Source organism: Pelodiscus sinensis, chromosome 1 (assembly GCF_052426305.1).
Source record: "Pelodiscus sinensis isolate ZL-2025 chromosome 1, ASM5242630v1, whole genome shotgun sequence".
Taxonomy (NCBI): domain Eukaryota; kingdom Metazoa; phylum Chordata; order Testudines; family Trionychidae; genus Pelodiscus; species Pelodiscus sinensis.
The window spans coordinates 276,272,703-276,299,519 of record NC_143052.1 but is presented as its reverse complement, the minus strand read 5'-3'; the positions used below and the strand labels follow the sequence as shown (position 1 = coordinate 276,299,519).

Sequence of the window (26,817 nt, the reverse complement as noted above, 5' to 3'; positions counted from 1 at the left end):
ATTTTAGATTTGGTTTTGGTGAGTAGCGAGGACCTCATAGATGAAATAGTTGTAGGGGACAACCTTGGCTCGAGTGATCATGAGCTAATTCAGTTCAAATTAAATGGAAGGATAAACAAAAATAAATCTGAGACAAGGGTTTTTGATTTTAAAAGGGCTAACTTTAATAAATTAAGAACATTAGTTAGGGAAGTTGATTGAGCTAAAGAAATTATGGATCTTGAGGTGGAGGAGGCCTGGAATTATTTTAAGTTAACGTTGCAGAAGCTGTCAGAAGCCTGTATCCCAAGAAAAGGGAAAAAAATTATAGGCAGGTGTGTTAGACCAACCTGGATGAGCAAGCATCTCAGGGAGGTAATTAAGAAAAAGCAGAAAGCATATACGGAATGGAAAATGGAAGGGATCAGTAAAGAAAACTACCTTATTGAGGTTAAAGCATGTACGGACAAAGTGAGAAAGGCTAAAAGTCAGGTAGGGTTGGACCTTGCAAAGGGAATTAAAACCAATAGTAAAAGGTTTTATAGCCATATAAATAGGAAAAAAACAAAAAAAGAAGAAGTAGGACCACTAATTACTAAGGATGGAGTGGAGGTTAAGGATAATCTAGGAATGGCCCAATATATAAACAAATACTTTGCTTCAGTCTTTAATGTGACTAATGAAGAGCTTAGGGATAATGATAACATAACGAATGGGACTAAGGATATGGAGGTAGATATTACCATATCCAAGGTAAAAGCCAAACTTGAACAGCTTAATGGGAGTAAATCGGGGGGCCTAGATAATCTTCATCCAAGATTAAAGGAACTGGCACATGAAATTGCAAGTCCATTAGCAAAAATTTTTAATAAATCTCTAAACTCAGGGGTTGTACCATTTGACTGCAGAATTGCTAATATAGGTCCTATTTTTAAGAAAGGGGGGAAAAAAGCGACCCGGGTAACTATAGGCCTGTTAGTTTGACATCTGTAGTATGCAAGATCTTGGAAAAAATTTTGAAGGAGAAAGTAGTTAGGGACACTGAGGCTAATGGCAATTGGGACAAATTACAATATGGTTTTACAAAAGGTAGATCGTGCCAAACCAACCTGATCTCCTTTTTTGAGAAAGTAACAGATTTTTTAGATAAAGGAAATGCAGAGGATCTAATCTACCTTGACTTTAGTAAGGCATTTGATACAGTACCACATGGGGAATTATTGGTTAAATTGGAAAAGATAGGGATTAATATGAAAGTTGAGAGGTGGATAAGCAACTGGTTAAAGGGGAGACTACAGCGGGTCATATTGAAAGGTGAACTGTCAGGTTGGAGGAAGGTTACTAGCGGAGTTCCTCAGGGATCAGTTTTGGGGCCAATTTTCTTTAATCTTTTTATTACTGTCCTTGGCACCAAAAGTGGAAGTGTCCTGATAAAATTTGCTAATTCAAAAAAGGATCGGGATATCATACAGGAAGATCTGGATGATCTTGTAAATTGGAGTGATAGCAATAGGATGAAATTTAATAGTGAGAAGTGTAAGGTTATGCATTTAGGGATTAATAACAAGAATTTTAGTTATAAGTTGGGGACACATCAGTTGGAAGTAACGGAGGAGGAGAAGGACCTCGGAGTCCTGGTTGATTATAGGATGACTATGAGCCGCCATTGTGACATGGCCGTGAAAAAGGCTAATACGGTCTTGGGATGTATTAGGCGAGGTATTTCCAGTAGGGATAAGGAGGTGTTAGTGCCATTATACAAGGCATTGGTGAGACCCCATTTGGAATACTGTGTGCAGTTCTGGTCTCCCATGTTTAAGAAGGATGAATTCAAACTGGAACAGGTACAAAGAAGGGCCACTAGGATGATCCGAGGAATGGAAAACCTGTCTTATGAAAGGAGACTCGAGGAGCTTGGCTTGTTTACCTTAACCAAAAGAAAGCTGAGGGGGGACATGATTGCACTCTTTAAATATATTAGAGGGATAAATACCAGGGAGGGAGAGGAATTATTTAAGCTTAATACCAATGTGGACACAAGAACAAATGGATATAAGATGGCTAGTAGGAAGTTTAGACTTGAGATTAGATGAAGGTTTCTAACCATTAGAGTAGTAAAGTTCTGGAACGGCCTTCCAAGGGAAGTAGTGGGGGCAAAAGATTTATCTGGCTTCAAGATTAAACTAGATGGGTTCATGAAGGGGATGGTTTGATGAGATAACATGATCTTGGTAACTAATTGACCATTCATTATCAGTGGTAAATAGGTCAATGGAGGGATGATAGGAGTTATTATAGAGAACTTTCTGGGTGTTATAGAGAACTTTCTGGGTGAACTTTATGGGAAGCAAGACTGAAGGGAAAAACAACTGAGGAGAGTTGGAAGTATTTCAAAGGGACGTTGTTAAGGGCCCAAAAGCAAACAATTCCGCTGTGTAGGAAAGATAGAAAATATGGCAAAAGACCAGCTTGGCTTAACAAGGAGATCTTGCATGATCTCAAAATAAAAAAGGAGTCATATAAAAAATGGAAACTAGGACAACTAACAAAGGAGGAATATAGGCAAGCAACACGGGAATGCAGGGGCAAGATTAGAAAGGCAAAGGCACAAAATGAGATCAAACTAGCTACAGGCATAAAGGGAAACAAGAAGACCTTTTATAAATACATTAAAAGCAAGAGGAAGACCAAGGACAGGGTAGGCCCACTGCTTAGCGAGGAGGGAGAAGCAGTAACAGGGAACTTGGAAATGGCGGAGATGCTCAATGACTTCTTTGTTTCGGTCTTCACCGAGAAGTCTGGAGGTGTGCCTAACGTAGTGAATACAAGCAGAGAGAGGGTAAGTTTAGAAGATAGGATACACAAAGAACAAGTTAAAAATCACTTAGGAAAGTTAGATGTCAGCAAGTCACCAGGTCCTGATGAAATGCATCCCAGGATACTCAAGGAGCTGATAGAGGAGGTATCTGAGCCTTTAGCTATGATCTTTGAAAAATCATGGCAGACAGGGGAGATTCCAGAAGACTGGAAAAGGGCAAATATTGTGCCCATCTATAAAAAGGGGAATAAGAACAACCCAGGAAATTATAGACCGGTCAGTTTAACGTCTGTCCCAGGGAAGATAATGGAGCAGGTAATTAAGGAAATAGTATGCAAACACTTGGAAAGTAATAAAGTGATAGGGAATAGCCAGCATGGGTTTGTGAAGAACAAGTCATGCCAAACTAATCTGATATCTTTCTTTGAAAAGATAACGAGCCTTGTGGATAAGGGAGAAGCGGTGGATGTCATATACCTAGACTTTAGTAAGGCATTTGATACGGTCTCGCATGATATTCTTATTGATAAACTAGGCAAATATAACTTAGATAGGGCCACGATAAGGTGGGTGCATAATTGGCTGGATAACCGTAGTCAGAGAGTTGTTGTTAACGGTTCTAAATCCTGCTGGAAAGGGATAACAAGTGGAGTTCCTCAAGGGTCTGTTTTGGGACCCGTACTATTCAATATCTTCATCAATGATGTAGATATTGGGATAGAGAGTACTCTTATTAAGTTTGCAGATGATACCAAACTGGGTGGGGTTGCGACTTCTTTGGAGGATAGAGACATAATTCAAAATGACCTTAGCAAGTTAGAGAAATGGTCAGAGGTAAACAGGATGAGGTTTAATAAAGAGAAATGCAAAGTGCTCCACTTAGGAAGGAACAATCAGTTCCATACATACAAGATGGGAAGCGACTGTCTAGGAAGGAGCATGGCGGAAAGGGATCTAGGGGTCATAGTGGACCACAAGTTGAATATGAGTCAACAGTGTGATGCTGTTGCAAAAAAAGCAAATATGATTCTAGGTTGTATCAACAGGTGTGTTGTAAGCAAAACTCGTGAAGTCATTCTGCCGCTCTATTCTGCACTAGTTAGGCCTCAGCTGGAGTACTGTGTCCAGTTCTGGGCGCCACATTTCAAGAAAGATGTGGAGAAATTGGAAAGGGTACAGAGAAGAGCGACAAGAATGATTAAAGGTTTAGAGAACATGACCTATGAAGCCAGGCTTCATGAACTGGGCTTGTTTAGTTTGGAAAAAAGAAGATTAAGGGGGGACATGATAGCGGTTTTCAAATATCTAAAAGGGTGTCACAAGGAGGAAGGCGAAAATTTGTTCCTCTTGGTTTCTGAGGACAGGACAAGGAGTAATGGGCTTAAAGTGCAGCAGGGGAAGTTTAGATTGGACATTAGGAAAAAATTCCTAACTGTCAGGGTGGTCAAATATTGGAATAAATTGCCAAGGGAGGTGGTGGAATCTCCCTGTCTGGAGATATTTAAGAACAGGTTAGATAGACATCTGTCAGGGATGGTGTAGACGGAGCTTGATCCTGCCTTGAGGGCGGGGGGCTGGACTCGATGACCTCTCGAGGTCCCTTCCAGTCCTATTATTCTATGATTCTATGATTCTATGATTATAGAGAACTTTCTGGGTGTCTGGCTGGTGAGTCTTTTCCACATGCTCAGGGTTTAGCTGATTGCCATATTTGGGGTTGGGAAGGAATTTTCCTCCAGGGTAGATTGGCAGAGGCCCTGGAGGTTTTTCGCCTTCCTCTGTAGCATGGGGCACAGACCACAGCTGGAGGATTCTCTGCATCTTGGGGTCTTCAAAGTATTTGAAGGCTTCAATATCTGAGATATAGGTGAGAGGATTATTCTAGGAGGGGGTGGGTGAGATTCTGTGGCCCCCTGTGCAGGGGGTCAGACTAGATGATCATAATCATCCCTTCTGACCTTAAAGTCTATGAGTCTATGAGAGGAGTTAGGCTTCAAGTAACTCAGGTACATGAACAGAGTCCTTGTTTGCTATACACTGAGGCAGGATCAGGGCTGTGAATTTTCTGACATGCAATGGAACATGTGCTTGCCATGAAAGAAAATTAAGGAAAATGCCAATCCAGCAAGCAAGAAGCTAAACTGTCTGCAAAGCGGGGAACTCTTAGTATCTGTAGAGGCTAGTACAACCTACATAAGCAGCATGGCAATGATAAAAAAAGGCATGCAGAAAATAACACATCACTGTAAACTCCATGCCACTGAACTGGACACTGAAAAGATGTCACTGTCCACTGCCCACAACAGATGACATCTACCAGAACATTCCAAAGCCTAAGTCTTATGATCTGTAATGTGTGGAATTAGTTTTGGCACGTAAGTCTAGATAAAGAGTCCAGCATACTGGCAAACTTGGAAGTACCATTTGGTCGCTACAGATGGCTGCATATGCCAATAGGCATAATTCCAGCATGAGGTGTGTTACAGAGAAGATTTATGAAATTGCCTGAAAGACTACCTGGACTAAAAAATGATTGTAGCTGACACCTTCATTCTAGATGAAAGGAACAATAATCCAGAAGCTGAATGAAACCATAACAGAAAACAACAAGCTTTTCTACAGCAATGCAGGGACATGAACATAAAACCAAACTCAAGCAGTGTGAACTGACATACCCTAAACATGTATTCACAGCAGAGGGACTGAGTCTGAATGAAGATCCCCACGGCATGATTATATTGGACAACTATTCAAATTTCTGGGAGGTTGATAACTGTGTCTGACTGGTAAACTAAGGCCCACTTGCTGAGATACTGCATTCAAACCAATTGGTAGAATGAAGATTCCTGCCAAACTAAGGCAGTCAGAAATATGTCCTCTCCAGTGGATGTTAGCAGATGAACAGTGCTTCATAGGAATAATACACTTTTTGTCCAAAATCTGTTCACACCTGGCTGCAGAAGCAGAACCCATCCATCAGTTCACAAGGTAGGATATTGAGTGGGATTAGGCAGATCTCCAATAGCAAATATTTGACATGCTGAAATAAATAAAAGTTGATGCCACTGTTCTGAAGCATTACTGATCAGGAAAGACAATGATAGTCCTGTGTGAATCTCCCCCTCCCCCACAAGAAAGGGGCCGAATAGAGCTCCTTTGAAGGAGAAGTTCATTATTTATGCCAGTAGAGCCCTGTCAGACCCTGAACAGGAATATGTCCAAACAGAAAAAGAGTGTTTGGATGTGGTACATCCAAGGTCACACAATGATAATAAAATCAGACTGCAGACTCCTAAACACAACCTTATCAAAGCCCCATTTTAGTGCTACAAACCAGTGGAAACACATGTTGATCTGCCTCCTGTGCTACCAGACACAGATCAGATACTGTTCAGGGTGATCCCAGGTATGTGCTGAAACCCAGGGCAGAGGATATATGAATCCCTCAATTTGCTGCATTATCTTCCAGTTTCAACAGCAAAGCTGATGGAAATTAAAGAGGCTACAGAAAATGACATCCAACTACAGACAGTCAACAGTGATACTAGCAAGGTTGAAAAAAGACAAGTATCAGTAGAACAGAATGGAATCATTTATCAAGGACACAGAACTGTTGTCCCTGCTTCATTATCTAAGGATGTTGTGATAGATTTTGCATATAGTATCTTTGGGGACCATATTACATTAAGTATACAAATGGCTTATGTATCAATGTGGGTGAGGGATGGTAATCAACTTCATGGGGAAAAGTTATCACAGCTCCTTCAGGAACCAAAGATGATTAAAGTGAAAGATGATTAAGGTGAATCACTGAGGTTGTAAATATCTCCAGACAGGAACCACTCCTTGTAGAGGCTGATATGTACTGATTCAAACTGGATTTTTCAGAGACAAACTGATAAAGGAAGTGCTTTTCAAGTTGGTTTAAACTAACTCAGGCCTCTGTGTGAATTCCTTCTCTTATTTCCAATGTAGTATTTTACATTATAAACAAAGTATGGCTCATGAAAAAGAAACTGCTGCTTGTGAATTCAGCAAATGGACAAGACCTTCTGTCTGATGTGAGGACTGCAAGTCTTGCAGAAGATTTGAAGAGATCTGGGCCTAGTAGGGTTCCATAACACTGACTAGGGAGCCTTGGTACACTTTTAGCTGTCCTGTACAAACTATTGGTTTTTTACATTTAAGAATCAATGTGCATGCTTCAAATGAATTGTGTTATAATTAGTAACTGCTTCCAGTATCCTGTTCAGTGTCCTCAGGAAAAGGAGAGCAAAGCACCGATGCTGGCAGTCTGGCTTGCTAAGGATTTTGCAGTGTAAGCATGGAGTTGTGCCCCCTTAAAACATCTTAGTCACAAGGAAGTGGGACAAGGGCCTCTACCAGAGACAGATGATGTTTGGAGAAATGAGGACTGAATGGGGACTCTTGGAGTAGACCCCAGAGGTGGGGATACAGGTATAGTTATCCTGAAAATTTGACATATGACATGCAAAAAGTCCATGCCTCGAGCTGGGGCACTGACTAATGAATATGTTTCTGCTTCATGATGTAAGAGCTTGACAGCTATCAGTTATATGATAACCACTAGCAGAAGGACATCTATCCCACAAGCTGCCCGCTCCATCATGAGAAAAGGTGGTAGCAGAACTATTTACTTTGGATGAAAACCAAGACTTGATTATATTGGACAACTATTCAAATTTCTGGGATGTCGATAACTGTGCCGAACTGGTAAACTAAGGCCCACTTGCTGAGATACTGCATTCAGATCAATTGGTAGAATTTTTGGCACAGATGATTATCAAAGTAATCCAGTACAGGCAGCGATGGGATGAGGAACCAAAATGTTGTTGCCAATAGAGAATACTCATTGAAGCCAGAAGATATATTAACAAGAGTATATGGCTAACAATTACAGAAAGCGAGCACTAGAGTGCCATAGATCAAGGACCACCCAGCCCTGGAGATAGAAACTCCTTTCAAGTGTCTGCCATTAAAGAGACACCAGAAGGAGTGGAATAAAGGCACAGAGTTGTAGTGGCATCCAGGTGATATGAGGTGACACCGCAGGGGGACAAGTGATCCAAAGGAACAGGAGACCCTTACAAGTCAAAAGACACAGCACCTAGAGAGAGCCTACAGAGATCATCAGAGAACAGAGAGAAAGAGAACTATCCAGAATTCAAATCTAGAGGGAGAGAGCAGGCTCCATAGTGAGTTTGCTAGATTTGGAGACAGGTGACAGAAACACAGAGATATGTTGCTCCTAGTGTAGTTGCCTGATTTCCCAAAATCTATGTAGCTAGTCTGAGTCAATGATAAAAAAGAACCTCCATTTCAAGCATATGCTAGTAATTTCTGTCTGAAGGGAAATAAGGTGGGCCTCTGGGCATCATTTTTTTTTAGTTTACATTTAAATATTTAACTGCTAGGGAAGATATATGACGATCAGTGGAAATGATGTCAAAAGGTCCAAATCCCCTAGAAGGACCATTATTAACAGAATACAGTAAACTTCTGATAATACGACACCTTTAGGACCCAGGGGGTGCCGGATTATCAGATATGCCGGAGAACTGGAAGGGGGGCTATGACAGGTCTGCGGTGTGGGAGGGGAGTTGGCGGGGAACTACGCAGCGTGGGACAGGGCAGCGCTGCAGGACCAACCCGGCAGCACCCCAGCTGCTCTGCCCTCCGCATCCCCAAGTCCACCGCCGGTCAGCAGCAGCTGACTTGGGGAAGCTGGGGGCAGAGCAGCTGGGGTGCTGCCATATTGGTCCCACAGTTCCACCCCTCACCTGAGTGGTGCTGCGGGACCAACCTGGCAGCACTCCAGCTGCTCTGCCCCCGGCTTTCCCAAGTCAGCCACTGGTCAGTTTCAGCAGTAGCAGACTTGGGAAAGCCGGGGGCAGAGTAGCTGGAGTGCTCTGCCCCAGGGCTTCCCCAAGTCCACCGCTACTGAAACTGACCAGCGGCAGATTTGGGAAAGCCGGGGGCAGAGCAGCTCCAATTGTCCGGCTGGCACTTCCGGGTTTCAGTTGGTGCCGAACTATCAGGAGTGCCAGACCACTGGATGCCGGACAATTGGAGTTTTACTGTACTAAGGACTTCTCTACAGTACAGAGAAGATCGAAGCTGCCACAGTCAATCTTGTGGGGTTCAAATTAGTGGGTCTAGTGAAGACACACAAACTGGAACTGAGAGGGCACTCCCTTCAGCACTTGTAGTCTTGCTCTTATGAGGAGTAAGGGAAATCGATGGCAGAGAGTGCTTCCTTCCACTTCCCACAGTGTGGACAGCACCAAAATGTGATTTAAAAATTTCACTCAAGTGGAGTGAAGTTGTGTAACTTAATTCAAATTTGTCCGTAGTGTAAGCCTACCCAAGACCAACACAGCACAGTCTAGACAGCTCTAAGGATGGCTGGGGGAGGCTTGCCCCAGCCCTGACTTTTCTGCTTAAGGCCCCAGTCCCTCCTGGTATTGCAGAGCTGAGGCAGCCTAATTTGCCCAGGGCCCCGGTAAGTCTGTTGCTATTTGAATCTTGGATAGCCTTTCATTGCTTAACAAGTATGGTCAACATTTTCAAAATATATGCCTAAAGCTAGGTTGCCATTGGCCTCAAAGTCACCCACTTAGGTATAAAAAACATTAGTACTGATCTTGGGGTGTTCAGTATTGGACAAGCTGCATCTTTCAACTAAGCCCCTCATTTGCCAGAAGAAAGTATTTCCTAGAATGTCACGTTTCTTATTTACATTGTCTTTGTGTGATTTCTGCTGAAAATTTTACTAAAATGTAGCTCAATGACCCTGCTTCTTCATGAGTTTTACACAGAGGAAAGATTCTTTCCCAAAAGATTTAGTAAGTAGAACAGTGTTCATATTCGCCCCATAAACTGCATTTTTAATCTGCTTAATTCCCATGTTCAATCAGTTCCTCATTATAGGCTCTAGGTATCAACCGGTTTGATATCTTTGGTTTAATCTTTACCTGAATCAATGGGCTCTAGTATATTTTTGTTCCAGTGAACAGATTTATTGGAATTTCTATATCTATCTTTTTTATTAGTTGAATAATAGAAGTGGTTACTCTATTAGCTATGAATTTTGGCATTTAATCATAAAATAATAAATTGAAAATAAGGTATTTTTTCTTTACAGCAAACAGTTGAGTTTTAAAAATTCTTTCATTTCTACTAGATTTCTTGTAGTTTATAGTAACTAATGTATTATTATATTGAATTTTCCTTGCTGCTTAATGATAGATTGACAGACTGATGCAGATATTGAATAGCAATATTTTGATTTTCACTTGTCTTAAATATCTAGATTTAATCAATTTGAAACCTCTATCTTATCTTTATTTAAATGACTTTGTTCTGAGTCTTAAACTCTCTTTTGTATTTTTAATGAGGCACCTTGAATAGATTTAAGATATTTTTCAAAATGCACAAATAAAAATAAAAAAGTGCACTGATTATTTATGCTTTTAGTCTCATCCTCCAAACACACACACATTACTCTAGAAATATCTAAATTACCTCAGCTGTAATAAAAGCTGTAGCTAATCATTCAGATTCCTCCCAATTAAAAATCTGTTTTGTTTAGTTAAGTTAATATGAGAAATCAAATCTGCATAAATTCTGTTTGGGAGTGGGAAAAATCAAAGGGAACAATGAAGTACACTACATACTTAATTCAGTAAAACTACCTTGCTTAGGGTTATAAAATTCCACACCAATGTTCCCTCTTATCTTTTCCATCAATGTGCAGATTTTTCCCATCCATGTGCAGAATAAATGTTGTTATGTGCACTACCAGAAGAAACACAAACTTAGCTCAGGACACTCTGCTAATCAGCTGGTGGCACTGGAATCTTGCCTGAGCTTACAGCAAACACTGTTCCACTCCCTCAGTTGTGGATAAATCTCTGTAACATTTCCATATAACCATGTATCATTCTCATAACTTTGTATTAAGAGATTTTATACATACATATCTTGGTCTTTCAGGGTACGTCTAGACTACAGGGTTTTGTCGATGGAAGTTTTGTCGACAGATACATAGAGCGTCTAGACACATTCAGTTCTGTCGACAAAGCAACTTGCTTTGTTGACAAAACCCTGTAGTCTAGACGCAACCCTACAGGCAATAACACCTTCTGTCGACAGAACTCTGTCGACAGAAGATGTTATGCCTCGTAAAATGAGGTTTACCAGCGTCGACAAAACTGCTGAGTTCTGTCGACGTTATGTCGACAAAACTCAGCGGTAGTGTAGACGCTGGTATAGTTTTGTCGACAAAAGTCCACTTTTGTCGACAAAACTCAGTAGTCTAGACACACCCTCAGATATATCTTTATGTTAAGCTTTCTTATAGAATCCTTGTTTTAAGAGAAACCTTGTATCCAGTATTTTCCATAGAACTTTGTATCAAGCTCTTTATGCTATAGGTCTTAGGAATAGTTAAGGTAAAGAAAATTGTCTTTTGCTATGAATAGAAGAGATCTCTCCCCTTTCCTTGATTGCCCTGTTGAAATGAATGAGGTGTGAATGGAGAATGAAAGGTGAGCACATTCAGTAGCAGTTGCAAGAGTGGAGACAGTCTGGGAGCCAGATCCAAGACAATACCTGTGAAATAGTGATAGAAATGTAGCCCTGTTAGTCTGGTGTAGCTGAAACAAAATACAGTGAGTTATAAGATCAAGAATACATATTCCTGCGCATCCAGAAATATAATTTATGCTATCATGTGCCGAAAGTGTCCGTTTGCTATGTACATTCGACAAACGTCTCAGACACTTCGCCAAAGGACACAAAACAGATATTAGACAGGATCACAAAGAAAAAACAGTTTCTTGCCATTTCAACCAGAATGGACATTGTCTCAACGACTTAATTACCTGCATCCTGCTTCAAAAGCCTTTTAAGACTGCACTTGAAAGAGAATCCTCTGAACTGTTATTCATGCTTAAATTTGACATTTTACACCTGAGTTTGAATAAAGAATCTAATTATCTTACCCATTACAAAGATAGCTTCCCCAATTATCACCTCTAATAATATTAGCTCACAGACATTTACCTTCCCCTCTCATCCCCCTTCTTTTCTGAAATTTGATTTGTCCCTTTTAATATGTGTTCATTTTTTTTTAATTGTATCCTTAGGTATATATGGGTATGTCTACACTACACAGTTAATTCGAACTAACGGACGTTAGTTTGAATTAACTTTCATAGGCGCTACACTAGTGCTCCACTAGTTTGAACTTAATTTGAACTAGCGGAGCGCTTAGTTCGAACTAGGTAAACCTCATTCCACGAGGACTAAGCCTAGTTCGAACTTACTAGTTCGAATTAAGGGCTGTGTAGCCCCTTAATTCGAACTAGTGGGAGGCTAGCCCTCCCCAGCTTTCCCTGGTGGCCACTCTGGGCACCACCAGGGAAACTCGTATGCCCCCCTCCCAGCCCTGGACCCCGGCCCCAGACCCTGCACCTGGCACGGCTCGAGCCAGCCACCGGATGCCCCCCAGCCCTCCGCCTCTTCCCAGGACCAGGCTGGCGACTCTCGGGAGCCTGCCCAGGACTTCAAGAGGTGGGCACCCGCCTGGTCTAGTGCAGACATCGTGGACCTCGTCCACGACCTCTGCACTAGGCACAGGAAAGTGGCCGTCTACGACAGAAGAGCTGCCAGCCTGGCCACCCAGGAACAGGTTTGCATGAAAATCAAGGTGGTCCACTGAGACCCCCGACCCTGAGCCCTGAGCTTAGAATGGCCGTACTGCGTCAAACCAAAGGTCCATCTACTCTAATAGCCTCTCTGCCGACAGCAGCCAACCCTAGGTACGCTGGAGGGGATAGACCAAAGACAGTGACCAAGCCATTTGTCTCGTGCCATCCCTCTCCAGCCTTCCACAAACTTTGGGCAGGGACACCATTCCTACCACCTGGCTAATAGCACTCCATGGACCCAACCTCCATGAATTAATCTAACTTCTCTTTAAACTCTGTTCTAGTTCTAGCTTTCACAGCCTCCTGCAGCAAGGAGTTCCACAGGTTGACTATTTGCTTTGTGAAGAAGAACTTTCTGTTACTAATTTGAAGCCTGCTACCCATTCCTTTCATTTGGTGTCCTCTAGTCCTTCTATTATGGGAACTAATGGAGATCTTTTCTTTATGCACCCTCTCCACACCACTCATAATTTTAGAGACCTCTGTCATATCTCCCTCCATCTCCTGTTCTCTAAGCTGAAAAGTCCCAGTCTCTTTAGCCTCTCTTCATATGGGACCTGTTCCAAACCCCTGATCATTTTAGGTGCCCTCCCTTCTCCCACCCTCTCTCTTCCCCTCTCCCACCTCCTTTTTCCAGTCTCCCCCAGTTTTGTTCAATAAAGAGAGATTCTATTTTTGAACACGTGTCCTTTATTTTGTACATCAGGAAGGGGGGCTAGAGAGGGGTAAGTGGAAGGAGGTGAGGGAGGAATGGGGTACGAGCCCCCGATGGGGAGGACTGGGCTGGCTCTGTAGGCTGCTCGGGGTGGAAGTTCTCCTGCAGCCCCCCGATTGTCCCCTCCTCCCGGATGGCAGCCTGCGGCAAGTGCAGCCGGGCTGATGGCTGAGTGCTGTGATGTGCCGAGTGTGGGCACTCAGGGCACTCCAAGCCAGGACTGCTTTGCAAGCGGGGCACCCCTGAGAACTGTCTGTCCGGGGTGGGGGTCGGGTCCCTTTAAGCACAGCCCTCGGCTAGCCTGAGACAGCAGCTCCATGCTCTAAGTCCTACTCTGATGCCCTGCCAGCACTGCTTCCGGCCATCCTTAACCTCAGGTCAGGGTACCTCTTGCGGTCCTGGGCAAGCTCCCAGGAGCTGCCAGCTTGGTCCCAGGAAGAGGGGGAAGGCTGGGGGGCATCGGGTGGCTGGCTTGAGCCGTGCCAGGTGCAGGGTCTGCTGGATGGGTGCTGGCAGGCTTGCACCTGGCACGGGCACCGTAGCCAGCCCGTGTCCCTTTAAGGGGTCCGGAGCTTGGCAATAGAGTTTCCCTGGTGTTGGCCAGAGTGGCCACCAGGGAAAGCTGGGGAGGGCTAGCCTCCCACTAGTTTGAATTAAGGGGCTACACAGCCCTTAATTCGAACTAGTAAGTTCGAACTGGGCTTAGTCCTCGTAGAATGAGGTTTACCTAGTTCGAACTAAGCGCTCCGCTAGTTCGAATTAAGTTCAAACTAGCAGAGCGCTAGTGTAGTGCCTATCAAAGTTAATTCAAACTAACGTCTGTTAGTTCAAATTAACTTTGTAGTGTAGACATACCCTATTTTATTTAAAAATGAAGCCTGGCCAACAAATCTCAAATTGGGGCTAAGAACCCATCTGGCCAGAGCATCATAACACTCCTGTGCTCCCATTTCCCCCAGACCCTACATCGGAGCCTATCATACACTGGACCCCCCTGCCCTGAGCCCCTCACATACTCCAACCCAAATTCCTGAACCCTCACATCCAGAAGTCTGTGGCTTGCTTAGTACCCTAACCCTACATCTGACCCCAACACTGCCAGGCCTGGCGCCCTCTCCCCGAGCCAGTGTCCCCTTATCCACCTTCTCCTGCATCCATATTTCCTCCCAGAGCTTGCACCTCTCACCCCTTCCCACATCCCTCATTCCCACCCCAGAGCCAACCCAGCTGTCTCAACCCAGCAAGGTTACTGCTAGACTGCAGAAGCTTTTCAGGATTCTGGAGATATCCCAGAAAAACTCTTCTGCAACCATGGATGCATTTGTTTTTCCACTTCTTTTAGTGGAAGAGCATATATGATCCTTCTGTCACCTCTATATTCCTCTTTCCACAAGGAATACGGGGGCTTCCAAAAGAAGAGGCTTTTCTGACATTTGGTCCAGTCTAGACAGGCCAAATGTTGGGAAAACCTCTTCCTACAGAAGAATTGGGGAAAAAAGCAGCTGTATAAGGGTTGGGTACAGTAAGGGATGGAGAGGAGGAAAATAGAGAGGGTGGAGCTTCAAGGAAGGGGCGGGGCTTTGAGGAAGGGCGGAGTGGTAGATCTTGGCTTGTTCTGTCATTTAAAAAGTTATCTTGGGTGTGAAAATGTTGGAGACCACTGGTTCAGGGGGTTAAGTTGAGTATAACTATGTGTCTGTGTTGTGCTTAAAAGAAGCACCTGGGATCTTTTTCAGGTTGGTAAGGCAACACACCACATTTATTGAACATACATAGATCAATCAACACTTTATCATACACATATGATACATTACACTCATGCACACACACACAAACATACTCCATCTTGTTGTTACCAATAGTTGCTCCCCCTAACTACACTGACCAGGTGAGTTAGATGGGAGAGGGGTAGAGCCTGGCTTCTGCTGATCCAGATCGATGCTTCCATGTTGACAAGATGAAAAGCTCGGGGTCCCTCTGTACTGCCGACATCAAAGGTATTTGTCGACCACCCAGGTATGCCTCCTGGGATGATGTTTACCTGGGTGGTCGACAAATACCTTTGATGTTGGCAGGGGAGGGTCCAGACTATCGCGCTGAACCGACAAACAGCTGCTCAGCTGTTTGTCGGCTCAGCGCGGCAGCCATGTAAATTTAAATGAAGTGGTGATTATTTAAATCGCCGCTTCATTTTACTATGTCCGGTAGCCTAATCTACATGCCTCTGTCGCCAGAGGCATGTAGTCTACACGTACCCTAAGAGTGCTACGTTGATATTAGAACTTCTCTTCTACTGCCTCTTGCAGAAAGGAAGTTATGAAGCCTACAGGACAGTTCTCTCCCCTTGACTTAGGGCATCTTCACCAAACATGCTATGGCGGTGGGGCTGTGCCAATGTAAAAGTGTAGTGTAGGCCTGCCTTTTGTCTCATTTAGGACATTAACTGGGTGCAATGTTATGTGGTGATGGGAGGGGAGAGTGAGGAAGTTCAGGCTTCCTCTGCTCTTTTTAATTCAGAGTGTAACTTAGCCTAAATATCTTTGTACTAGATAATTCCCCCGAGGAAAGCAGGAATACAGATTTTGAAATAAGCAGCCCCTTATTTTGAAATAATAGGCTTGTTTTACCTATTTAGCTTTTCTGACATTTGGCCCCATGTAGGTGGGCCAAATATTGGAAAATCCTCTTCTGGAAAAAGAATCGGAAGTAACTCATTAAATTGCAGAAGGACATTTTTGTAGATAAAATAGTGATTTAACAAACCTCTGAAATTTACTCTTCTAGGATGAAGGACATCAGCTATTCAACAGTGTAGTTAACTATTTAAGTACAACAATACAAAACAATTTATTAGGATTGGAGGTGAAACATAATTTCACATGCTGAAAATAAAGAGGAAAAGTGTAGGTAGCCAGAAACAGCTTTTGGCCAAAACACCAGCAAAGTCAGCTGTGTTCTTTTTGATACAGCCCAAGATGGTCATTAGAGATGCTGGGATGTTGTCTTTATGTTTCATTTGATTGACAGCACTTCTAGAAGCAAAGCATCTCCAATTCCTGACTCAAAGGGCTACATGTCATCAAAGGATTGATCAGAACAAACATGGTGTTATATATAGGCTGTGTCTAGACTGTGTCTAGACTGGCAAGTTTTTCCGCAAAATCATCTGCTTTTGCGGAAAAACTTGCCAGCTATCTACACTGGCTGCTTGAATTTCCACAAGAACACTGACGATCTCATATAAGATTGTCAGTGTTCTTGCGCAATACTGTGCTGCTCCCGTTCGGGAAAAAGCCCTCTTGTGCAAATCATTTGAGCAAGAGGGCCAGTATAGACAGCACAGTATTGTTTTGCGCAAAAAAGCCCCGATGGCTAAAATAGCGATCCGGGCTTTTTTGCGCAAAAGTGCGTCTAGATTGGCACGGACGCTTTTCCACAAAAAGTGCTTTTGGGGAAAAGCGTCTGTGCCAATCTAGATGCTCTTTTCCGAAAATGCTTTTAACGGAAAACTTTTCTGTTAAAAGCATTTCCGGAAAATCATGCCAGTGTAGACGTAGCCATAAGGTATGACATTCTCCTGAAGCTATGAAATCCCTCCACACTTCCAAATATTTCAGTTCCTAAGGATATCTTTTCTCCCAAGACTTTGAATCATTTCCATCTTTGCTATTACTTCATGGAAGTGAGTGACCTGTGGTTGCTAGCAATTATGTTACCTAATTTTTAATTAAAAAGCAGTGAACAAACAAAAGAAGATTTATTCTAAACTCCCAAGGATTTGATGAATGTACAACAGACTGCAATAAGGGCTCTCTTCATATTAGACAGCAGCAATGTAATCATACTTAAGCAATAAACATGGCAAGAGATTATTAGAATGAACTGTGGGGCCCAGTCAAGTGCATTAAACTAAAAGAGATCTACTGTCTGTGTTAAGTACACCTTGAAGTGTCTAGTACTGTGAAAACAGATCTTAAAAATGAAGAAGTAAAAATGTATGTAAAAGAAAAAGGCTGCTGAAAATAAAAATGATTGACATTTTATCTTAAATATGAGTTCCTTTAAGTTTCAGAGACCTGAACCCCTCCTGTCCCTCAAATCCCTGCCTCAGGCTCAATTCAGAGCCTCCGTACACTCCAAATCCCATAGCCCAAGACCAGAGCCTGTGCCCCAACCCTCTGCCCCTGCCTAGTGAAAGGGAAGGAGAATGGGGGAGCGAGGAAGGGAGGACGAGTGAGCAGAGGCAGGGCCTCGGAGAAGGGGCGGGAAGGAGGTGGGGCAGGGTATTTGGGTTTGAGGTAGATCTTGGATTGCACTTACATTCAAAAAGTGCTCTTGCGCTTAGAAAGGTTGGAGACCACTGCACTAGACACATCACAAAGAGCCATTTTGACACCATAGCTAGGCTGTCATTAGTGGCCTTTTCACTGGAAAATGAGATCTGAAGTAAAATCTTCGGTTGAGGAAGACTAGCTAATGTGTTTTTAAATGCTATTGCCTTTGTCTACAACTAGGTGTCAAGTGCCCTAAATTAACAAGTGTTTGTAAGTTCATTGGATAAATATAATTCATTTTCCAAATATGATAAACAAGGTCTGTGTGTGCATGTATGTTTAGCACAACTTGAACTGCATTAGTAGGTTTTTTATCTTCCTTTTAAGCTTCTGCTTTAAATTTAGTGCCAGCAGCAACATGGAAGGTTGGAAGCCATGCTTCACAAATGCTAATCAAGCTTGAATCTTGCTCTCTTTGAATTTCTACAGACTAGCATGCAAACAAGCTATGGAGCAACCAGAGCATCTCTCTTCCCTTTGCTGAAAGGCAACAGAAGATATTCTGCCAGCCAGGCTACAAGATATATAGGGCTAGATCATACCTTTAATCAGAACCCTGAACAAAACACAGTGCAGAAATAGTACCATCCAAGAAGACTTTGTGCTTCAGACATGGAAGTTTAAGGCATAGTTCCTCTTTCTTATGCTTGTGTGGCGGTAAGGGGCCAAGGATAGGAGAAGTGAAGAAGAGAAGAGGGAATAATCTGCTACATCCCTATGACAGGGAAGAGCACTTTTACTATTACAGATGGACAAAATATCTAAGTGGACTGAAGCATTTTAAGAGATATCCCTACATGGTTTCTACCTGCTTATTTATATTTGCTTTAAAAGTTCCCTAACTCATTTTTAAATATGTACATTTTTTTTCCTGAGACTAGGCAAATAGCAAGACTAAAAGTAAAGCCAATAGGAATTAATTCTGTGAGTGAACAAATGTTTTGTCATTTTTCTCACTCTCTTTCTTTATTGACACAGTATAAAGAGTATGGGTCATACAAATGTCCAGGAGTAAATGCTGTTGAGCTCTTTAAACAATTGCTGATAAGGAAATAAGTGATTAAACTATGTTTTCATAGCATTCAGATGTAATCCCGTGCTAACACTGACAGACTTCATATGAGACTGTTATGGACTGTAATTATAACAATAAAAAAGAAAAAAGAATATGGTTAACAGCCATTAAAAACTTGATTTAATATGTAATAAATATTCTCTTGAAGAGAATGAAAGGATAATTAAAATTATCTATTACCAATTAACTGAAATAGACATAAAATATACCAATTTATGGCAAAGAAATGCACTTTATGTTAGAATTGCCACAAATATTGAAATGGTGAGGAAAAAATTGCTTGGGCGGGAGGCTGATTAATTTCAACCCAGTGGAAAATATTTAAATTAATTGAATTTTCTGTGCTAGGAATCAACTGAAGGTTTCTGGATAATGAACCTGATGGACAAGTTTCTTAAACATGTTTCATAAGACTTATTTTTCTTTTGTTGTTAGAGAAAAGAGATATTTGCATCTCTAGAGAGGATAAAAACACTAATTTTATCAAGTTGAATTTAAATACCCTGATACTCCCAACCTAACATTTCAAAGTATTCTCCAGCTAAACCATATCCATTGCAACCCCCAGTGATTAAATCTATTTTTGCCAAGCCTAATCACAATATTTTAAATACACAAATATTCCAGTCTCAGCCTTACTTTGCTAAAAGACCTAAAGCTACCAGAAAGTTCCTTATTAACTGCCTGGATCTTGAGCTGGTATAACTCAATTGAGGTTAATGAAACTAAGTTGGCTCATGACAGCTGAGCCTCTGACTCTGAGTTGTTTGAATAAAAAGCAGCTGAGGTCGGTAATTATGTAGAATTACTGAAATTGCCCATCTGGATCAGACCCGCATCCAGATCAATAGTGGGATCTAGACTCAGTGTTGCAGTATCCATCTTTTTTAGGCATTCTGCCACGTAGTGAAATCGAAGGCCAGATGCCCAATCTACCTGTGTATACTTATACAATACATAGGGAGAGTTAGAAGCCTAGGAATAGGACCCCAAAAGCCAGCAAAGTGAGCTGAGAACCACTTAACTTATTGAAGTGGTAAACATTAAGGGGAGGCTTTTGGGCCTGGATCCACCAAGATACTTAGTGGTGTTGCCCCTCTTACCACTTTTAGCTGTTGCTTATATTTTACCATACAGAAAAACCTCTGAGTTACAAACATAAGCCTTATGAACTGACCAATCAAACGCACACCTAATTTATAAATGGAACTACATGATGAGGCACCAGCACAGACAAATCCTTCAAAAAATTTAAAAATCAAATATTGTAAAATGTATGTTAAACGTATACTACTAGAAAATAAAGGGGAAGCAGCATTTTTTCTACATAATACAGTTTCAAAGCTGTAAGTCAATTTTCAGTTGTAAACTTTTGAAAGAACAGCCATAATACTTTATTCAGAGCTACAAACATTTACAGCACAAATTATAGATTTCCAAAACAAATTGTATCTCTTTGAAACATAAATTTCTTACCTAAGCCATGCCTATGTGTTGACATTGGGGGTAACACAGTCCAAGCCTTGGTTTTTGGATTGTAACATTCAACAGTGTTTAATGTCTTTAAACCATCCCGGCCTCCAATAACAAAGAGTTTGTCATCAATGACAGCCACGCCAAACTGAAGTCTCCTGCCATTCATCATTCCAGCCTGGATCCATATATTTGTCCTGAGATCATACTTCTCTATAGTTGTAGCACCTGATGGGACACATTAATGAGATAATGTTTTTACTGAGTATGGCTTTATATATGCTGCTGTCCCCCCAAAATGAGAGCTTCACTGTAAGTCTTAGCAAAATGTTTCTTTTTGCTTAGAGCTGTTTGTTAAATACCCATGAATGAATGATTGATTACTCTTTTTCTGGAAGTGAACTACTACCAACTGGCCACTCCAGAATTAGAGGATCATTAGTTTGAATAATATTATGTACTAGCTTTATGATCTCTTTTACAGTTCATGGTCTAACTACCTAAGATCCCTAATCTCATTACATTTCTTCAGTATCCTACATAAAAAAACCCTGTGAAATTAAGTGTTATTTTCATTAGAGATAGGAAATCAGTATTCATATCTGGGTCTATGCTTCCTTAGATTTTTATTATTTCAAATATTTGTTTTGTTTGTTTCAGACCCAGTATGGCACCTCTCTCACCTAGAGATGTACAAGTAACAGAGTTAAAACATTTATTTATATGTCCAACAACACTTCCTTCTCAATATGATTATTTATTTTACTTACACATCTTACACTAAAGGCTGTGAAAAAGAGCAAAAACATGCAAAATAATTAGAAATTTTGTCATGATTAGCTGTTAAGAGACTTTTGCTGCTAAAAGTAACTTGTACCTAACAAAGATAGTTTAAAAATGAAATAAATGTGTTTATAAGAAATACAGAGAAAAGGGGAGCACAAGTAACTAAATACCAGAGTAACAGAATAATGCATTCCATTAATTCATATGTGTATATAGGAGAGATTAATCTAAATCAAGACCCTGAATATCTAAATGGCATCTGGTTTTGAAGTAAACCATACGAAAGATATGTAATTTATCTGTACACATTCAGTGTTTTATTTTCATAGACATTCACACATTTAATAATTCTTCATCTCTAAAGATCAAGTATCCCTACAGAGAAAATCAACATCATTACCCTATGCAATTAAGCTTCGATGCCCTATTCTATTTGGACTGCAGTAAAAGGTTACAATACTTTAGAAAACAAATCTTTCAGGATTCATTCATTCTTTAGAACAGAAGAAGCAATAAACAAAACAAAAACAAACATTGTGGAAGCAGTAGTTTTGTTAATTGAACTAAAATAGATGTAATTTAAATTCAATTGTATCCCAGTTTAATAGAGCAATAATAATGTGGATGCTCAACTGGATATATTAAATCCCCTGTTAGTTTTCAGAAGCTATGAGAAATATGAACTAATTTCCACATTCAATTAACTCAGGGTTGTTGGGTTTTTTTTGAAGATCTTAATTTAAAATTGCTAGTTGTATAAATAAATTAATCTACAGCTCAGAGAGAACGTTAATATAGTTGTTTTGTGATATAGCATGGAATATTAACATGACACACATTGCTGATGTTGTTAAAAATACTTGTGTCTATATTACTAAGAAGTGTTTTATATGGTATTTGTATTGAATTTAGAACTGACATGGCACTCTAATGCAGAAATTTTCAAATTCTTTGTCATGGCTTGTAAGGGCAAATCACTAGCTAGATGTGAAACTCTTTGTTTACCTGCACCTCTGCAGATATGGGCAATCGCAGCTCCCGTTGGCCACAGATAGCTGTTCCTGGCCAATGTTGAGCTGAGAGAAGCGGTGTGGACTATATGTTGAGTGGAATTTAAAATTTTGGCAAAGCTAAGCAAAATCAGAGAAGAATATTTAATATATCACTATAATAGTTACACACTGGCAGCTCTGTGAAATTAACTGTAAGGAACATTTTGTATTTAAAACCTCTGAAATACAATCGTTCTATGAAAATCTTATCTTGAGTTCTCATTAGCTTGATGATTGGAGTCTTAAAATTAATTACTCATGATTAATTTCTCCAAGCTGCTACTATGTTGACTACTACTTTAATAGAAATGAATACTGATTAATGTCTCTATAAAATTGTTTCTGGATATAACAGGAAACAAACATTTTCCTGTACACAACTCTTCTCTCTATATATACTTTAATTTAGTCCTTGTTTTGCAGCTATGTACTGACCCTCTTTTCTTCAATGTTCTCTTCTCTTGACTTCCTCATTTTCACTCATTGTTCATGTTCCCCACCTGTGATCATGGTCATAGCATTGAACTCATCATAAGCAAGACCCTTTCTGCCTGATCTCATCTATACCAACCATGTGTTAATTAATAATTTTATTGTTAGCTAATCCTTTGAAAGCCTATTATCTGCTCAATCTCTTAAGAATCTGGATTTAGATCCTCACAGATTATTTACTCTCTCAGAGTATGTCTACACAACAAAGTTATTTCGAAATAACTTTACCAGCCTTTACACAGCCAAACCGCTATTTCTAAATTAAATTGAAATAGTGGAGGGCTTATTTTGAAATTGGTAAACCTCATTCCATGAAGAATAGCACCAATTTCGAAATTGCTATTTTGAAATAAGTGTTGTGTAGATGCTTATTTCAAAATATGGGGCCTCCAGCCCTTCCCAGGGTGCCCTAGTGGCCACTCTGGGCACAACCAAGAAAACTCCTCTCTCTCCCCCTCTCCCTGGAGTCCTTAAAGGGGTTGACTCTGGCCACAGTGCCTGTGCCAGCTCCAAGCCTGCCAGCCCAGAGGCAGCAGTCACTGCACCTGACCCAGTGGCCCCAGCATGAGCCAGGCAGCCAGTGCCAGCCAGCCCTAGGAGCCTGCCAGGGGCCAGAAAAGGTGGGCGCCTGCCTGGTCAAGTTCAAAGATCAGGGACCTAATTCAAGTTTGAGGAGATGCCTCCAACGTCCATGATCTCCGCACTAAATGGAGGAATGCAACTGTCTACAGGCGGATGGCTGCCAGCCCGATAATTAAAGGCCACATGCGAACTCAGGAGCAGGTTCGCATGAAAATAAAGGAGCTGTGGTAGGCATATGCCAGGGCCACAGGGAGCAGCTCCCAACCAGGGGCAGACCCAGATCCCTGCCCCTATTTTGATGCCGTGTACCTCATCCTGGGTGGCAGGATGGTCCGTACCCCCTAGGTGGTCATCGACCCTGGGGCAGAGGTTTTCTCCTCCCCTTTCTCACCTCCCTCTTCCCCTCTTCCACCTTCTTTTCCCAGTCTCACCTCAGTTTCATCTTCCCCCCCAGTTCTGTTCAATAAAGAGGCTTTGCTGTAATGAACATGTGTCTTTTATTGTACAGTAGGAAGGGGGGTTAGGGAGGGGTAAGTGGAAGGACATGGGGGAGGAATGAATCACAAGCCCGCAGTGGGGCACACCAGGGAGACTGTTACTGCCTGCAGAACATGCTGCCAGGCTCGCAGCAACACGTCCAGGAGAAGCACCAGACTGCCCAGGGGCAGCTCCAGCTCCCTGCTGTAAAGTGCTGTCGTTCCTGAGTGAGGGCAACCAGAGCACATAGAGAAAAAAATGCTTTGCTGTCCCTCAGCGAGGTAGGCAAGCAAGCAGGGAAACCTTAGAACCGGCTGTCCGGAGGGGTCCCTTTAAGCACAGGTCTCAGATAGCCTCAGGCAGCAGCCATACAAGGTAACTCCTGACTTGATGCCCTGCCAGAACTGGTTCCAGCCACCCTTAAATGTGATTAAGCGTCCTATCGGTGTGGACGTGTAATTTTAAAATAGCAAAATGCTATTTCAAAATGCATTTTGTGTCTAAATACGTTATTTCAAAATAAGCTATTTTGAAATAACTCTATAGTGTAGATATAATCTCAGTTTCCTTTGCCCTGAGACGGTAACATACAATGGCCTTAAACAACTTGTTTAGCAGCAGGTTCAATGCAAGTGATTAAATTCACATATCCTTTATTGCATCTTGAATATTTTAAACATACTATTTCAGGACAATATTTTAGGGTTTTAGTTGGAAGACTCTGCCTTACTTTCATTATAATTTTTTATTTAACATGAATTGACAAAATAACACAATGTTATTCATTTGTAGAATTGCTATAAAAACAGCTTGGGGAACAAAATAAATGTCCCTTATCCCACAGATTGTTAATAATCACCATATTTTAGAAAACAGTGTGAGAGGAATCATAATATTTGGGAACAGCAGGAATGTTGCTGTCTTTACGGGTTTTTTTATTATTTTTATTATGTGAAAACAAGAATGAGTCACTAAGAATGAGTATGCTCTTATAAACGTGCTTTAGACATCTCCACGCTAAAGCACCATACTTAAAGTAAGTTAGACACTACTACCTATAATAAAGTTAGTTATAGTAGAAGAGAAAAGAATTGAAGGTGAAGAATTGTAAAACTTCCTCCGAAAACTAAGCAAAGAAAATAAGTCTTTTTTTAAGGAGATGTCTATATTAATATTATATTAGTATTATTATTAATTTAGATTGATGCTGACACAAACTGCCCATGTGGCTTTGGCTAAGCCTTCCTATGACTCAGCTTGCCATCTGTAAAATGGGATAATGGCATTTACTATCTGACAGGAGTGTTCAGAGGATAAATATATTACAGATTATAAAGCATTTTGGGATCTATATATGAAAAGTTCCATGCAAATTATGTAGGTAATTATTGTTATTATTCTCTTCCTTATTACAAGTAGAACTCCTAGTGATATCAGCAGGTCAATGGGCCATATACAGAGGAATATGGCTAATATATGCCTTTACAGATAATAAATATCACGCTGCATAATGGACAAGGTAAGACAGTTATAATAAAATGATCATTTGTATAATCTTTAGCTTTATATGGAAGTTGCAGCTCTCTGAGACTAGCATTATTTTGATAACAATAGATAGCAATTCCTTTCATTCATTTAAAAAACATTTTTTTGTTTCTGTTTTTCAGAAGAAATGCCCTCTCCCTTTGTGCTGTCATGCCACCTGCCAAGCCTGCATTCTAGCAACTGATAAAATATTTACATGACCTGCAATGAAGGCAGTGTGCAGACTCCTTATAGCAACTGTTATGATGATTGGAAGGAGGTAGGAGACCTGAAACAGACAGAGCATGATAGGCACTTTATCCAGTATCTCTCCAGGAAGACTTTTTATCCAAATCACTGAAAAAGTCCTAATTATTCCTCTATAAGTTACAATAATAGAAAAGATCTTTGCTGCATGAGTTTTGCACAAAGATATTTTTTCACAATTCTATAATTTTCACAGTGCAGCTAATTAATGTAGTAAATGGTTGGCACACTTGGAGGCAGAGCAAGCATATTTGTGTGCCTACCAGGTGTGATTGGGGGGAGGGGAAGCATGCAATGCCATATGCACCCCACATATTTACTGGTTGTGTGGCCTATACACGATGGGTGGCTCTCTGAGGTGTATCAGAGGGTGGAGATTGCACTTCTTTAGACCCATCCAGCAGGACTGGCCCCACAAAGTGTGCCTAAGCCCAAAAGTGGAGTTTGACTTCTATATTTGGGGAGCATTGGACTTAATAAAAATGGGAAGTTAGACACACAAGTGAGTGTATATGACGTGTCTGCACATTCACCCACTCACAGAGCAGAGACAATGTAGTATGATTTTTTTAACTTTGTACAATCCAAAGTTCATATTTTAAGACAAGTTTCCTGTTGAATAAATTTGAGGAAACTATGATTTCTCTATAGACCACAAACAGAAAAACATGGCTCTAGTTCCTGAATAAGTTATTCACCCTATTCTATTCTCTTCTATTTAAAATCAGAAGTTAGAAGTGGAATTGATAGATTTCTAGTTCTGCTTCCAACCACAGCCTGGAACTCAAAGGAAAACAAAAATGGAAAATGGAGGGAAATAAACTGAAAATGTTAATCTATTATTTTCAAAAGTCAGAAAAGCTCTGTAGCAGCAGAAGTGCACAAATGACCTTTTTGGCTTAGTGGACAAAACCAAAACAATTCATTTCAGCTCCAATGAAAGGAAACATTTCATTTTTTGGATGGTTTATTACTTTTTGAGTTAAATCTAGCTAAATTTCTTAAAAACAAACAAAAAATACATCATCTTAGAAACAAAAAGCCAGGCGGCCCAGAGAATGAGAGAAATGATTTCATGGGCCTCCATCAGGGACAGCAGCAAATTTTGTTCTAGCAGTGATCCTACCCCTGCATTAACTCACAGGTGGTCACCCTGCCAGGGGCTGCCTGGGGCCAAGTTTTTGCTTTGCCCTCGTCCTGGGCTGCAACAGCTGCTCTTCTGTGAGCCACCATGATTCTGCCTGGAGTTCCCAGAGAGTCCCTGTCCACCTAATTCTTGTGAGGAGGTTTCAGCTGCCTTTGAATGCCTCTCTGCCCCATCCAAGGAGTTCAATGGCTACATTCCAAGCAGCACTTGGGCACAGGGTAGCAGGAGTGTCCATCTGGGAGAGAGAAATCCTGTATACCTGGTTGACTCTTATTTTAAGCAAGTGAAAGATCAGATTAAACATCTACTAAAAATACCCCGTAAAAAACAACGAATGGTCCTGTAGCACCTATGTTTTTCTG

General features: G+C 41.2%; 1 protein-coding gene across 1 annotated transcript in view; it reads right to left on the bottom strand.

Annotated features, from left to right (window-relative positions):
• Positions 1-26,817, bottom strand: part of KLHL1 (kelch like family member 1) — a 405,445-nt gene that overhangs the window by 59,921 nt on the left and 318,707 nt on the right. Inside the window, exon 7 of the mRNA XM_006129049.5 lies at positions 20,132-20,356. Within this exon, the coding sequence (XP_006129111.3) occupies positions 20,132-20,356 (225 nt within the window). The remainder of the gene's footprint in view (positions 1-20,131; positions 20,357-26,817) is intronic.